General features: G+C 33.6%; 1 protein-coding gene across 1 annotated transcript in view; it reads left to right on the top strand.

Moving 5' to 3' along the window:
* Positions 1–16,327, top strand: part of NOVA1 (NOVA alternative splicing regulator 1) — a 156,549-nt gene that overhangs the window by 137,678 nt on the left and 2,544 nt on the right. The window contains exon 5 of the mRNA XM_009290392.1: positions 15,795–16,327. This exon is cut by the window's right edge and continues 2,544 nt beyond it. Coding sequence (XP_009288667.1) covers positions 15,795–16,327 — 533 coding nt within the window. The remainder of the gene's footprint in view (positions 1–15,794) is intronic.

The raw sequence follows: 16,327 nt of genomic DNA, 5'->3' as shown, positions 1-16,327 counted from the left end.
TAACCTGTGATTTGGAGAGGGTTAGAAGAGTATGTTTAAATTTCTATTTCTTTAAATTTTCTGAAAGCCTGCAGTTTGGCAGTTCTACTGCAGTGTAAACTCTTCTTTCATTTTTCTAGTAACCTAATACATGATCTCCATGCTTCTCGGTTTTTTATGATTATTTTTATTGTTCACTTAACCAAAACATAAATGCATGTTGATAAATCTACTTTATTCTCTTAATAGGAATTGTAATAATTGTGATAATAAATTAACAGCTGCCCCCTACCCATGAGATACTGAAATGCAGTCTCCATGTAAGCTCTTTCAAAGTGTTACTGCTTTATGGAATAAAACTGGTTTATGAAATAGGTTAAACTGTGATTAATGACCTTCTTTAGAGAGTACTGAAGCAAAATACAATTCCTCCAGATCTTCTGCACACCAGTGCTCATGTATAATTAAGTGATGCAGAAAAAAAGAAATCAAGTCAAAAGATAAGCAGATCTTTGCAGAATATTTATTGATCATATGTTTAAAATATTTAGTAAAATAACTGTGTAAATATTGTCTAGAACCAGTATTATCACATTCAGTTTTAGAAACAGAAGGAAATAACAGATATCTGTTGGTTAAAGACATTTCACAGGTTATTTCACCTGTATTTGAGCATTTAAGAGGCTGTTTTATATCAATTCCTGCTTTAATTATGTCAAAAGTAATTAGATAATTAATGCTACACTTTACATTAACATTTACAGTAAAGACTGACTGGCTGTACACAATGTGTGTGTATACACTGAGGGTTGTCTTTACTGCATGCAATTTCTAAGTAAATCTTAAATTATGCCTACCTTACATTAATAGGAACACATGTGAATGAGGATAATAAAAGGAGGAGATTACAACTTTGATGGGATGAAAGTTATGTTTTGAAATCTGAAGAATTCAGTTTAGAAATTACTAATGCAAATAATTCATGTACGTTTTATTATGAAAATATTTTTGATTATAAAGATACCTTCCTGCTAGGTTTATTTTTATTAAGGAGTCTAGTTACAAAATACAAGCTGTAAAATGCCTTAACTACAAATGCTATCATAACAGCAGATACTTCATAAATGTAATGATTTTCCATAGCCTATGTAATATTCAGTACTTGTTATTCAAACCAAAATGGAATTACTTAAATATAATATGGTAATGACAAGAAGTTAACGGAATACGTGGCTTGTGAAATACAAAATTTTTATTATACTACTAATTGTCCTACTATTTACACTACTAATACAGAAAGCCTTTCTTTTTGACCTATCTGAATTTTGTTTTGATGGTAAGAAAAATAAATCAATAAAAGTGAAGGAAAAGAGTATAAACTTGTCAATTTGAATGTCAGAGGGCTCAGCAAAATTAGTGCTTTTTAACATCACCAAAAGCATTTTGTCATTTCAAAATTAATAAAAGAATATTTGAAATATAACTTATTTTTACTGTTGAAATAGTAAAATAAAACTCATTGTTAGCAATAATATTGCATAGTAATATTAATAAAAACTATAATTCAGATTGTGTGCCGTTTTATGTAAACTTTCTGAGATTATAATAATTTATAATGCATTTATTGAGCTCTGTCTAAAAAGAGTCTTTACAGGGTTCACAGTGAACAGCTGTTAAATAAAAGGGACAAATTTGATTATGAAATCAAAACTGGTTAGTAAATCTATTGATTTCCTCACCTGTACCTCATTTTGAGACAGGTCTTTCATTTTTTTATTTTTATTTTTGTATTTGTCAGTATCTTTTCTCTCAAAACAAAAATAAATTGTAATCCGTGGAAGCTGAAGAATATGTATATAGCGTGCATAGGAGTTGAGATCAGGGCAAGAGTTAGATGCAAATTCTTTTACAGTGTATCTTTAAAAAGATTTAAATCCAACTTATGAGGATGCTGACTCCAAATTTATTCTTGGAAAGGTATTTTTCCAAGTTAATGCACATACAGTATTACACATATGTAACAGAGGTATAAAAACATGTGATGTATATGTGTAAATATAGCCATATATAACATTTGTGCCCCACAGCCTTAGTTTGCATGAGTCATTTTTTTCCATATGAACATTTATATCAGCTGATTATCTAGCCAAAATTATTATGTGCAATTTATTTATTTTCAAGTATTGCCTGTGCCTAGCTTTTGTAATGCTTAATTAAATCTTAAAAGTTGCTAATTTTTTGTTGTTGTTGCTTATTTATAGTTTTCCTTAATGAAATTTGACTCCACAGATTCCCATTGTATGAGAAATACAACCCTGAGTACAGATGTATGGAGACAATATGGTTTGCAACTATGTGGTTTAATAATAAATATATACAGTTTTCCCCACTGAGCTAAATTTGGTATGATCTAAATCCAAGATCTTCATGTTTAACAAGGAGGAAGCAATTGTACCTTCAGTTGTCTCTTGTAATTATAGCTTTTTTTGATAAGCTAGGTTGACTTTCATAACTGGCCTGTGTTAGCACCTATCAATCTTTTTGTTTCTGTTTACTCAAATAATTGCTAATTTCTGTCATTGCCTCCACTTACTCCAGTGTTCTCTTTCTCTTCTACCAGTAGTTACTATTCCCTTGTGGCTATCTTGGTTAAAAATGTATAACTACAAGTTTACAAAAGGGTAAACCAGAAAGTAGATATACATATAAATTAATCATATGCATATAAATTTACTTCGGTGAATGTTAAGTTCTAAGCCAGCCACTTAACTTAGTTGTAGTTATTGATATATTTCCCGAGACTAGCAGCTTGCTATTACCTTGTTCTGTTTTCTGATCCTTGTCAGAGACGTAATGTCAGGCTCTGAGAGGAAGGTTTTGAATTGGCTTTTCAGAAGACTCTATTAGCATTAGAGGGCTATGGAGTCCTGTAGTAGTGCTTATTAAGTTTAAAGACATCCACCCATTAGTGAAACTACGTCCTTTTTCTAATAAAAGTTTCTGGTAATTACTATTTTTCATGACCTAGAGAGATATGGTTATTTAAATGTTTTACTTTAACTGTCCTTTACTTCCTTTCTCATTTGAAAACAATTCTCAAATGACATCTATGAGAGAGCCTCCCTGAGAATTTCACTGAGTAGTTCTTGCTATACAAAATCCTTTTTTAATAGTTAAGCAACAGTGAATACAGAAAGGATCAAGCCTCTGCTGCTGGTCATCTTTTGCAAAGCCAGGGGTGCAAAGTAGCCATAGCCCTTGATACCATTAATCTAGATAGTTCATCTAAATAGACCAGATGCTTTTTGCGTAAGCCAAATTTCTTGCTGTTTTTCACCATTCTTATAGTGAAAAACACCGTGAAGCTATACAGAACAATCTGTAGGTCAGAACATTAATAAATATCCTCTTATTTTCACTGAGCTGAGACATTAATGGGGTTACCAAAAGGATTTTAATTCATGTGTGTCTCCCCTTTCTTCTTTTGCTGAGAATGGAGAACAAAATAATTACCCCAGGATTTTAATTACAAATAATGTAGAAGGGGATGTTAGGGTTTATTATTATTTCATTTTATAGCCATGAAAACTCGAAGGTGTTCATATAGACACAGTACATTCATCTTCTATCACCTTTATTGGTTGCTCTTTGTCATGTTCATTACAGTTATAAATGTAGCAAGTAATTTATCATTCCACCATGTTTACTTTATGCGTATTGATTGATGATATTGTAAGTTTTAGCTTTCATTTTATCTTACAATTTTGTGATGTGTGAGTAAAAAGCATGTGCAAAACTGGTGCCAGGTTAGGTCAAGTTACACCATTAAAAATGCCCTGTTTTGTCTTTTCTTATCTCTATATGTGTAACTAAATATAGACTGAATATAAAAGATATCTCTCAGTTAAAAGATATATTGTTTAAATTATATTGTTAAGAGCAGAAATTTGGTTTCAAAGAAAGGTTGGAGAATCTATTGAAATAATTCTGTGTTAGAGTGGTTTTTTTATTCCATGATCTTGCAATGTGGAGAGCTTTCATTTGTTGTTGTGCATAAGCATACTCATGTCTGACATGATTGCAGCTGTGAGATTCTAAGACATGATGAGCTTGGGGGGAAGGGATGGCTCCATTCATTGTGTCTGTGTAGAGTAGGAATATGTGCATGTCTTCCATATGAACTCATTTGCTTTTGTTTTTCCTTACTGGTTTTAGAATCAGCTGAATTGCGAACAAGTAATTTAAAGAGGCGCTGCTGAATAAGTAGCTTCTGTACTCTCTGAGCTGGAACTGTTGGCTAGATACTAAATGAATAGGACTGTTTCTCCTTAAAAGTAATCAAGTATTATGGAGTCACATATAGAAGTATATATGTATAGTACAGAAGTCTCTCTCTCTCTCTCTAAAAGTATATATAGTAGTGATATATTCAGTTGGTTTGGGATTTACTTCATGCATTTACATTTCTCTAAGCTCTTGCATCAAATCTTATGTCAGTGAGAATGCTAAAAAGGACTTTTTTTTTTTTTTTAAACTGTGTGCCTAGCTAGATGTTGTGAGTGTTTAAAATCTTCCTCCTTTTAAAAACTGTTTGGCTCTACCATCTTATTATGTGTTTATATCTGAAGCAAATCTGTTGTTTACTAAATCAAGTAAAGAACTCATGAGAAAATTTGTATTTTTATTGCTCTTAGAAAGCATTTCGTCATTACAGTTTAGTGCCTAGACCTAACAAGGTACCTTCCACTCTTCTTTTTTATGTTAGAATAGTTTACATAATGGACTTTGATGAGAAGGAATAAGTTTTTACACAGAGTAATTCTATCCCTGATCAGTGATTCACAAATTCTTCGTTACAAGATTATTAAGGAGACATTCAAGAAAAAGGACATGGGTGTGCAGCCGTAATTCAAAATTGGCAAAGAATATAATCACTAGGAGTTTCTTAAATGCATGCTTGAATTTAGGATTTTTTAAATCCTCTAAATAAATGGTTTGGCAATTGGATTTGCCGAACATGCAAGTATGCTTTTTGGATTAAGATGCCTAAATAAGCATCTAGGAGTCTAACTTTAAGTATGCATTTTTAAAAATTATTGTTAATTTCCTGTTTCATAGAAAATAATATTTCTAGAGTCCTGAGAAGTCCTGGAAAGGAACATACATTTTTTCCATTACTAGCTGTCTCCTTGTGTCCATAAGTTCAGTTCTTTTGAAACAAATGTCCTGCTTAATTGAAAATCCAGTTCTAGATGTCAAACACTATACCAGTAATAGTTTTCCATGCCAGTGAGCCACTTCATGTACTGAGAGATCAAGTCCTTCCACCAACCAGTGCTCGTCAATAGAAGTGTGGATTGTTTCATGAGCTGTCTGTGTAAATTTATACCAACTATATTATAGATACTAATATAGAGATACTAATATCCTCTGTATGTAACGGTTAAAAAAATATTGATATTATCTGAGCACAGTAAAGGAAAAGTGAACTTGGATAAATGCTGAGGGATGTACCAGTGTAATTATATAGGGTTTTTATTGTGCAGGGCAGAAATTGAAACACTTGATAAATAATAGAAGTTTTAGGCACAAAAATAGTGTAAAACCCTCCTTTTTCTAAACAACAAGTAAATCTAATGTGGTGTCCAGTAAAATACTGATGAGATTGAGGTGGACTAGTGATACCAAACTCTTGTTTGGTATTTTAACAGCATTGACTGGCTGAACCTTTACCTTTGCCACGTGCTTTTCCAGCAGTGGTGGTGTGGTGTATCGCAGCTGCAGTATATTCAGTTGTCTCTCTAATCTATTTCCGACTAATTATCCTCCTCCTTCTTCTCCATCCATCCCATCTTGGGCTGTATTTTTTATCACAGAGACTGTCTTCCTAGTATACAGGATTCCATTTCACAACTTCTAAGCAGTTACTATCAAAATGGTCTTACTTAGTAAATTCCTACAAGTGTCCTCTCTCTCAAAGAAATGATTGTTGTGATCAGTTAAAAGTTGAATTGATGGAACTCTTCAAAAAATCATGAAAGTGTAGGATTTTTTAATTGTTACTAGAAAAACAACTGATGAATGGCTATATACTTATATATATACTTACCACTAAATCTTAGCAATAATATTTTTCTCCTATATGTACAAAGTCCAAGCAAGGATCAGAAGAAACAACTGGTGCATGGTTCTAAAATCTTTTAGTAGCTGTGATGAACTGAAGTGATTAAAATCTAAATGTTTACTATCGGCCATCAGTCAAAACCAAAGTGTGTTTAGCAGAATTTGTCACCATATCTAACGAAGGTAATGACTCAAAAATTGCTGTATTTCTATGTGACAACTATTAGTAAATGTTGAAGGGTGATTTATATTGCCATAGTTCTTTGGAAATAGAAATTTGATATTTTTATGTTAATTTACATACCTTCTGATCTTTACTGTATTGTTTCTGTACTGTCTTTTATATTCTTGGAGTCTGCCTTGTTTCTCAGTTCAGAATAACAAGATGTTGCAGATTCTAGGTAAAAGCTAGTTGCACTTTCTTTTATGTCCTTCTTTCAATCTCTACCATTTTTTCAGTCCCACAGCTTCTGAACTAAAACTTCAATTTTCAAACAATCAGAATATGATAGCTGTGATAGCAAAATTGGTGGATATTTGTGAGCATAGAAATACTAAAATATGGAAATCGACAGTGTATTTTAAGAAAGGGACTAACAACTGTAATATCTCCTGAGCACTTTACCCTCTTCCTTTGGAAATCACAAACCTGTTGATATGTTGATATGTTGAGCAACCATAAAGCTCCTATTCCTGATCATCAAACTCCTTCTCTTTTGACCTCCGATAAAAAGATCTCAAGGAGCTTTGAGCAAGAAGGAAAGTGACTTCTTTTAATGGCAACCAGTTCAATGCTTTTTTGGACGATGAGTTAATAGCCCCGAGGAGCCAAAGTAACATCTATAGTTTTTGTGACTGGGAAAGCATAAAAAAAGGGATATACCACCTTTGCCCCAATTTCTGTCAGGAAGATCAATTCACTTTGGAATCTGGAGTGGGTTTTATGAGCTTATAAGTTAGATCCTGTCTAATACAAAACAGTGGGAGTTTTCTTGATACCATCAGTGAGGCGTATTTGTTTTTAAAATAATGTACATTATCTACTTTTTTGTAGATTATTTTGTATTGAGAAGTGTCTTTTAAGCAATTCCAATAATGAAATTACATTATAATTATATGGTGTCTTTTAGTCAGAAGCATCCCAAATTGCTATACTCAATAGTACTGTAAATATTCATGCTTTTGTGGCACCAGTCCTTGACTCTGTGGAGTGTTGGCAGGTATTCATAGAACACCATGCAACAAATTAGATGAGGAAAAGAAAAAAAGGGAGATTTTTAGATAGGGGGAGGGGGAACTTCTGTGAATTTAGCTAGAGAATAGGGTTAACATTCTACTGTCACTGGAAGTGTCATTCAGACTTTACTGGCCAGAGCAGTTAGTATTCCCGCTTTCTGTCTTCTTAAAAGATGTTTCATCTGAAAAACGGCGCAGTCAATATAGATGTCTAATTTTCTATGTATACTACATACTCTGTAATTGTGTAAAAATCTATGAATTTTTGCTCTTGTATAATTCAGTAGGTAACCAGCTCGTTTTTTCTTTTTTTAATTATAAAAAAGTGAAAAGTATAAATGAAGCTACTCAAAATACATTACACTTCTCTGCAAATGTAATTTGAAACTCATGAAACATTAATGCATAAAATATGGAATGTTGTTTTTATGCTACACAGAAAAAAATTAGAAAAGTTAAGTTTCTTCTCTAAGTTATTAAAACCATGTATCATAGAGAATTCATGGAGGATTTGGTTTCTTCCATGCCCACACTTTTGAATCATGTTTTCATGAGGGATACTTATGAAACTACTCATAGACTTTTGTGTGTGCATATGCGTGTGTAAATTTTTAATAATGCTTTGTTCAGAACTAGATTATCTCATAAAATCAAGCACCTGTATAACCAACATTGTTTTAATAATTATTCTCTCTCCATACACAACTTGCAGTTTTTACTAAATGTGTGCACATGCTTTTGAGGGAAGAAGCCTTTCTATTTATGAGTTAGAGCCTACACATGCACTGGTGACAGAATGGCAACTAAAGCAGAGACCAGAGGAATTTATTTCTTTCTTTGAACATGATTTGCTAATTCCTTGCTGTGAGAAGTTTGCATTCCAAATTACATCTTTAGTTAAAAGCATGAAAGAAAAATCTTAATGTTCATACTTTAAAGTAAGCAGAAGCGTAATTAGGTAGTAATTAAAAGAAGTGGGAGGTACTTTTTTCAGTCTCCCAAAGAGTCAAGGTTTAATATAAAATACTAATTGAAAAATGGTCTAGATTTAAGCCAAAATTGCAATTTGTGCAAAAAAAACTTTCATATTCTTTCCTTTAGTAAACCTTTCTCCAGCTTGGTTCCAAGGTTCTAAGCCTCATGATTTCAGAGGTAAATTATTCCCGAGCATTTAAGCTGAAGTTAGGTTTCTATTGCATGATAGTTTTTAAGACTAAAAAGAAATAATGCCCTTGAGAAATGCAGCTTCAGCTGAGAGGAGGTCTGAGAACTGGAACAAAATAAACACTTGTGATAAACAGTAGAGTGTGAATTGGCCCAAATTCCTGCTTCAATGTACTGGCAGATAGAAATAAATGTTTTGGAATATCTGTTTGCACTGTCATTTTAATTTATTATATTTGTAATAATCTAGTATGATTTTAAGTTGAGAAAGACCTCTTACTTGTAATATTATTTTTTCAGTGGGTTAATTTAACTTTGAATTGACTTGAAAGAAACAGTAGTTACGAGGGCAGAAATACCACAAAGAAGCAACACAGAGAAATAACAAAATGACATTCATCTTGCAATAATTGCAGGTAAAATATATGAAGGAATTACTACAAGTATGTGTGCTGCTTGTGATGAGAAGAAAATCTCAGGAACTCAGACATGACTAGAAAAGATGTGCATTTTGTTGAGGAACAAAGTAGCAGCTAATCTCTTCCTGTAATCCAATTGCACTTGTTCACAGAATATTTCAGTTCTAGATACCCTTTTATAGAAAGAGAGGATTTAAATTGGAATGGCATTTACAGAATTTAAATATAATCAGTGAAGATGAAGACTAATTTATGATCTAGGTTTATTTACATTATTTACATTATGATCTAGCTCAATTTACAAAGAACTGCTTCTCTTTTTATGGATATTTGCTTATTTTTGTAAATAAATACCAAACAGACGATTAGAAAGATGTCTGTATTCCTTCTAAGTATTTTCTCTAAAAAGAAAATGTATACTCTTGGACTGAGCAACCAGGAATTTGTTCGGTGCACGACACCTCTAAAAAAGTAAGTTCATATTTCACCATATGTACATACGGAACCCAATCCAGAGCTATTGAAATTACTGAGACACATTCCACTAACTTATGCATATATGTGCAATCAGTAGAGATTTCTGTGTAAGCCTACTGTCAGAGGCTGAGCCTGAGTCCGATGTGAACAAACACCTGTCCAGACCAGCCTAGTATTTCTGCCTGCTGTACACATAGGATGACTCATGACCTTTTGGTAGCTTGTTCTGCCTCGAACTTGTGGTTGGCGTTGGGTATGTAGCCAAGGACTTTCCAAGAGTTGCCTGATACAACGGAGTGTGGCTGTAAATTCTAAGTGCATGCAGGCATTGTCTTGCCTGTAATGTACTTAGCTGTCTTTCTGCTTGATTCCATTATACTTTTATCATGTCTTTTGTTGACCCTGATTTTTCTCCCAGATTTTCATCACACTGCCGCTTCGGTTTAAGGGTGAATGGCATGGGACTACTTGCATGTAGCAGTGTGTTTGGCCTGCCTCACAGAGAAATGATAGATGGCTCTTACTCTTCAGTGACTGCTCTCTACAGGAACTTGTGCTTTCAGAGTACCCTATCATCAACTTCAAGCCTATAGTCAAATGAGCAGCTAAAATATACCCATGAAATTTTCATAGGTATAGAATCCAGAGCCCAGATGGAGTTTTAAAGAGTTTGAAGTAATTGATGAGCAATGAAGAGAGAAAAAAATGTAAAATGGAATATAGTAATTTAAATGCAGTTTTAAGGGAATAACAATGATTTGCCTTAGAGAGACTAAAATGTAGAATTGTGCCAGATTAAAATGAATTTGTCAGATTAGATGGAACCTTTATTTGTAAAGATGTTTCTCTGTTAGGAGAAGATAAAATAATATTACACAAATAGTTGAAAGATTTAATAGAATGAAAAAAGAATAACTATTACAGAAGATTCATGGCATAAGTTGTAATTAAACTTGTGAAAATAAAAGAGGAAAGAGGAAAGCTGAATAACAGATAAAAAAGCTCCTTCATTCATTAATCTTTGTGCAATCTCTTCAGAAACAATTCTGTGAGGTGGAATAAGCAGGAGATGATGAAATTAAATGCTTCTACTGTCAAATTGTTGGTTTTGCTTTTTCCAAATTTTGATACTGTTTTGTATAATCTGTGAGACTTTTTCTTTTCTGGTGTAATTTAGTGCAGGCATGTTTCATGCCACCATGTGAAGCTTCAAACTTAAAGCCATGGCTTTTGGCCCCCTTACCTACGGTTAATCTAATTGGCATAACAGCCACATCAAGTGCTAATTCTTGCTATCTAGCTAGTCAGCATGTATTTCATCCTCCCACTACTTTTGCCAGGTAAATACTATGTGTTAGCTGGGTCGCACGTAAGGTGCTAGTTTGTGATTGCTATACCCCCCACCTCCAAAGACTGTGAGAAGTAAGAATATAACCAGAGCACGTGTCATCAGAGAGAAGGAGGGCAAAGAAATAAGGTAATAGAAAAGTGAAAGGGTTGGGAACCTTGCTACAGATAGCTGGAGGCGTTTACACGAGAGGAGTGGGAATGAGGATTGGGTAGACAGGACATGAGGTGTTAGTGTGGGTAGCAGTGCAGGTTTGGTCATGGTTCTGCTTCCCATGCAGATATTTTGCGTGTCTTGATATACATTGATAGCTGCTCAGTGCAGATTATCTCCTTGCAGCATAAAGGAGGGGATGAGAAGCGGCAGAGCATAATCACCGAACATCTGGCATTCCACAGTAGATGCTATTTAGCTCCCAGAACTGAGCCAGGACTTTCAGTTTGGTAAATCAGAGGACTTGTAGGCAATGCTGATGAGATAGGTGAGTGCAGCATGGGGTTATGCAAGTGGGTTGTCAATAAATGGAAAAGGATTAGGGAATTAGCTGATAGAGTTTGAGAGTCTAGGATTTTGCAGCATGCAAGGGTGAATATGAGCCATTAATGCTAAATTAAAGCAATTTGAATTGTGTCCTCTGGACATAATGGCTGAGATTCCTCAAGTACCGAGCATCCTCCTGTGAAGTGCAGAGTTTCATCAAATCTCTGCTGACTTCATTGGGAACCGAGGGCAACAAACTGCTCTCCGGTTTGAGCCCTTCTTAAGCACCACAGTTTCTTGGACTGTTGCACCTTTGTCAAGGCTTTTGAAGATATAATAATGGATCAGTGAAAACATATGCAGTGAAATTACTTTGTTTCTTTTATTTTTGTTACAGTTTGATTCCTTTTCAGGGAAGAAGTATTATACTTGCTGAGCCTGATTTTGAACTTGCTTATTTTAACACAAATAGGATGAGAGTGATGCCTGTGGAAGTAATTAATTTGCTTTGTGAGTAAGCAAATGTCATCATTGCAATCCTTATTTTTTATAAAATCTATTTGGCATGAAATAAAGGTTGAGTTCCTTCCATTTTTTTCTTCCTATAGCAATTGAAAAAAATTAAATTGCCTTTGTATTTTAAGCTTATGTTCATAATTGCTTTAGATACTCACTCTCCTTTTTACAGCACAAATTTCAATATAGCCAGGAGCATACACACAAACCTGGAAACCTAATCTTCCTGCATAGTCAAAGATACCTTTATTGGATAGCTCAGAGCACTTACTTCGAGTAGTAGTTAGGTTTCTCACTTCTGCATCCAAATCACTTTCTGAACTTCTTATCTGTAAAAAGGAAGTAAAAGCACTGTCCGATTTCCCTGACAGACAGGGAGTTAAGTACTTAAAAAAATGGTGGTGGTGCAGCTAACAAAACCAAATAGATAATCTTTGCTTTTTCAATTTCTGTTTGTATAACTGGAGTTGAGGTCAAGAATTTTGTTGTATCATTTTATACCTTGTAACTTAGTGACCTTATGGATTTTAGGCTTCAACAGAAAAGGAAAAAAAAAATCCGTTTGTACTGGCACCTAATATGGCCTAATATGTTAGATACTGTATTAGTATACATCACAACAATGTTTGCTAGATACTGTATTAGTATACATCACAACCAATGTTTGCCGTAAAGAGTTAATATTCCAATATATGAACCAGGGAAAATCAAGTGAATGCACGAAACAGATGGAGAATTACAAATTGGTAGCAAGATTAATATGACCTAAATTAAAAAAAATCCTAAATATGTTTTGCTTTTTAAAGTAATTATCTCCATTTTTAAATAACATTTTCAATCAGTTGTCACAAATACAGGAATGTTACAATTGAATGTCTCAAAATAATGCAAATGTTGTCACTCATTTCAGGAAGAGCAGGATTTTACTTATGTTTTAAGCAAAACACATACAGATGTATTTATGTTCTGTTAAAACTGAATTTTGATTGGAATATAATGTTTTCTGTGACATCTTAGTATAAAATAGATTGTGCATATTGTCTAATTTTTTAATACATGTATATTTTTAAAAGATATCCTATATGTTAATAGGTGAAATACTCACCCTGGCAGGGATTGTATTTGAAAGGACGTTAGTGTTATATTCCTATGCTAAAACAATTTAAGACAGTTGTCAGTTAAAACACACAATGTGCGGTTTCTAAAATAGATATTTAGAAAAGGGTATTTTTATTTATCTCAGAAGCAGACAAACATATAACATACTAATCCAGCAAATCCAAGATTCATGTTCCGAAACGCATCGTAATTTGTATGTTGTTTGAAAGCTAAGTACAAAACCATTTCTGGACAAGGTAGGAGTGGATGAGTAAGGAGGAGGAGATCATTCTTTATCTTTCCTCTGACTAGACAGATAATTTTGTCGAACTACCAGAGCTGTTAGTGGTGAACCAAATGAACTTTTGTGATGTCAAGTGAGAAAAGTAGTAGTTTCTTATTGAGAAAACCTTTCTTGTTGCGTACAGAACATTTCCTTCTTAATTTTGTGGCTGAATTAAACCATTATTTTATTTTACTACACCAATCCTTTAGAGTAATCCTAGCCTTATTACAGTAACCTGGATTTTCATATGTTCCATGTGTAGCTATGATCTTACATGTGCTACAATGCTGCCCTAAAATTAAATCTTCTAGTTCTGCAATCACATGTATGGTTATGAGACAGTGTATTTTCATACCTTCTTATGTTCTTAGGTTCTTCTCTTAAACTTACATAAGCGCTTATGCCTAACTTGGTCAGGACTGTGCACATTGGTTATGAAACCAAGCAGAATCTGGCAAATCACAGCTGACAAAATCTCCCAAAGAAGCTGTTAGTATGTCTTAAATCAGTGGAGACAGGTAAATGTTTTCTGTAGTATGTGGCACAAAACCATAATCATGAAAGCTGTGCCATACAATAAAAGATTTGCAGTTTTATTGGGTTTTCTTGGGTGAGACTGTTTTTATACAACTTCGCATTTTTGGAGTGTTAATTAAAAAACAACAAACCAAAACCAAACAAACAAGCAAAAAACCCTTAAATATATATATTTAATAAAAATCTGAACATTCCTTATATTTAGAGATTAGTTAATACATTTTGTATCTAGATCCCAAATACCAAATCAAATCTAAGAATGGTTTCTTTCTTTTTCTGATAGGAAAACTAAAAAAGGGCACCTCAAAATCACCAGATAGTTTGAACTGCGTTTTAAAATGACTACGAGGTGTCCTGACTTAAAAATGAGTGTGTCTATAAATATATATAAAGAACATTTCAATGTGTGTGTGTGTGTATACACAAATATGTATATACACATATTGAGATGTTTGTGTTTTTATAGGATTATTTAGTATATGGGTGGGCTAAATGTTTTTTCAATACCATACTTTTATGTTACCTTTAGAATAAGTCAGCATCTAATAATTTTTTATTTATTCCATAGAACATAGATATTCCACATATTCCATATAAATTTATTCTATATTCTTTTGTTTTTATGTCAGTGAACTTGAAATTCTAAAGAAGTTAAAAATTCTATATATGCTGTAAAACAATTCAGTGCAAAATACAATATGGTATGTTACAATTGTTAATGTACATATTGTATAAGTGGAAAATATAAATGTTCCTTAACTTTACGCTGGATTTTCAGATTTGATTTTGATGCTATCATAACAACTGGAAAGATCTGAAATGGTTAAAAATAGAAAAAGCTTATTTATAGGGCATGCATTTCTATTCGTAATTAGCTTGACTTTATAATAAGCTTCTTTATAATGTTATTTATAGGGCATGCATTTCTATTCGTAATTAGCTTGACTTTATAATAAGCTTGACTTTATAATGAGGCAATAACATGAGAATGTTGCTAATAAAATTTTAATTGTATTTTATATTGACTTGTTGCTGAGATTTTAGATAGCATTTTGGTGAAAGGATTGACAAATTGAAAAGTGTTACCCCTATATCTATGCACCACAAAACCTGGATGAATGGATATCAGTAGGCTACTAAAAATGTATTTTTGTAAGATAAAACATCATATTAATTCAATATCATGAAACAGATGGTACATTAAAACCTTGAGACGCATCTGTAAAATGTGTATCAAAAACAAAAGCTACGAAAAATATGTATAAATACTGAATTTTTATCTTGGGTGTCATTCTTCGCTCATAGCAGTAAGTCAATAAGGAATAAATTTATTGACATTAATGAGGGTTGTGTCAGTTTGAAACTTGTTTTAAACAGGAGGAAAGGTAGGATTTATAGGCAAAGACCCTTCATTTGAAGACATTTTGATAAACTTTAAGATGTACAAATGCCATACTTTATTCTTTAAAAATCTTCAGCATTTAGACTCTCTCCTGCTGCACTTCATTTTCATAGGCTGAATAATAACACACTGTAGCGCATAATTAATTTCGGTATAGTGATGTGGGTGACAGGTTGAACAATCAAGATCATGTCCTGTTCAAGACCAACTATTTTATCTGTCCATGCTATACCATATTTGCTTTAGCCAAGTGGGTTTTTTGAATTATTATTACTATAGATGTTTTAAGGGAAGGTGAAGAATTTCAGACACATTTTGTCTAAGAAGTTGGTTTGCTACGTTAGCCTGGAAAGAGAGGAATCAGATGAAAACACTCACTTTGATACAATGTAAGACAATCTTTCCATATGAGCATAATACCTGCATTTGCTTAATCTTTTGGTCTGAAATGTACTATGCTGAAAGCAGTATATTCTGTGGGAGAATGATAAATATGATTTTCCTGTTATTTTCTCTTTAATTCTTCGTATCGTACATTTGAAACAGATGCAGAGCATTAAAAAGCGTGATGAGCTGTATTTCTTTTTAATATTTTTTTTAACCTTTTCTTTTAAAAACATGGTAACTAACTTGCTTCATTCTTTTCCTTCCTTTTATAGGGTAGCAAAATATTATAGTGTTTATGCACAAAGCAGAAGTATTATTTATATATATTTTTTTTAATTACAGGTAAAGATTATAGTTCCCAACAGCACAGCAGGTCTGATAATAGGGAAGGGAGGTGCTACAGTGAAGGCTATAATGGAGCAGTCAGGGGCTTGGGTGCAGCTTTCCCAGAAACCTGATGGGATCAACTTGCAAGAGAGGGTTGTCACTGTGAGTGGAGAACCTGAACAAAACCGAAAAGCTGTTGAACTTATCATCCAGAAGATACAAGAGGATCCACAGAGTGGCAGCTGTCTCAATATCAGTTATGCCAATGTCACAGGTCCAGTGGCCAATTCCAATCCAACCGGATCTCCTTATGCAAACACTGCTGAAGTGTTACCAACTGCTGCAGCTGCTGCAGGGCTATTAGGACATGCTAACCTTGCTGGAGTGGCAGCCTTTCCAGCAGTTTTATCTGGCTTTACAGGCAATGACCTGGTGGCCATCACCTCTGCACTTAATACGTTAGCCAGCTATGGATATAATCTCAATACATTAGGTTTAGGCCTAAGTCAGGCAGCAGCTACAGGGGCTTTGGCTGCAGCAGCTGCCAG

This window comes from Aptenodytes forsteri, unplaced genomic scaffold (assembly GCF_000699145.1).
Source record: "Aptenodytes forsteri isolate BGI_AS27 unplaced genomic scaffold, ASM69914v1 Scaffold108, whole genome shotgun sequence".
Classification (NCBI taxonomy): Eukaryota; Metazoa; Chordata; class Aves; order Sphenisciformes; family Spheniscidae; genus Aptenodytes; species Aptenodytes forsteri.
The sequence above is the reverse complement of the archived record's forward strand: the minus strand, read 5'-3'. Positions and strand labels throughout refer to the sequence as shown.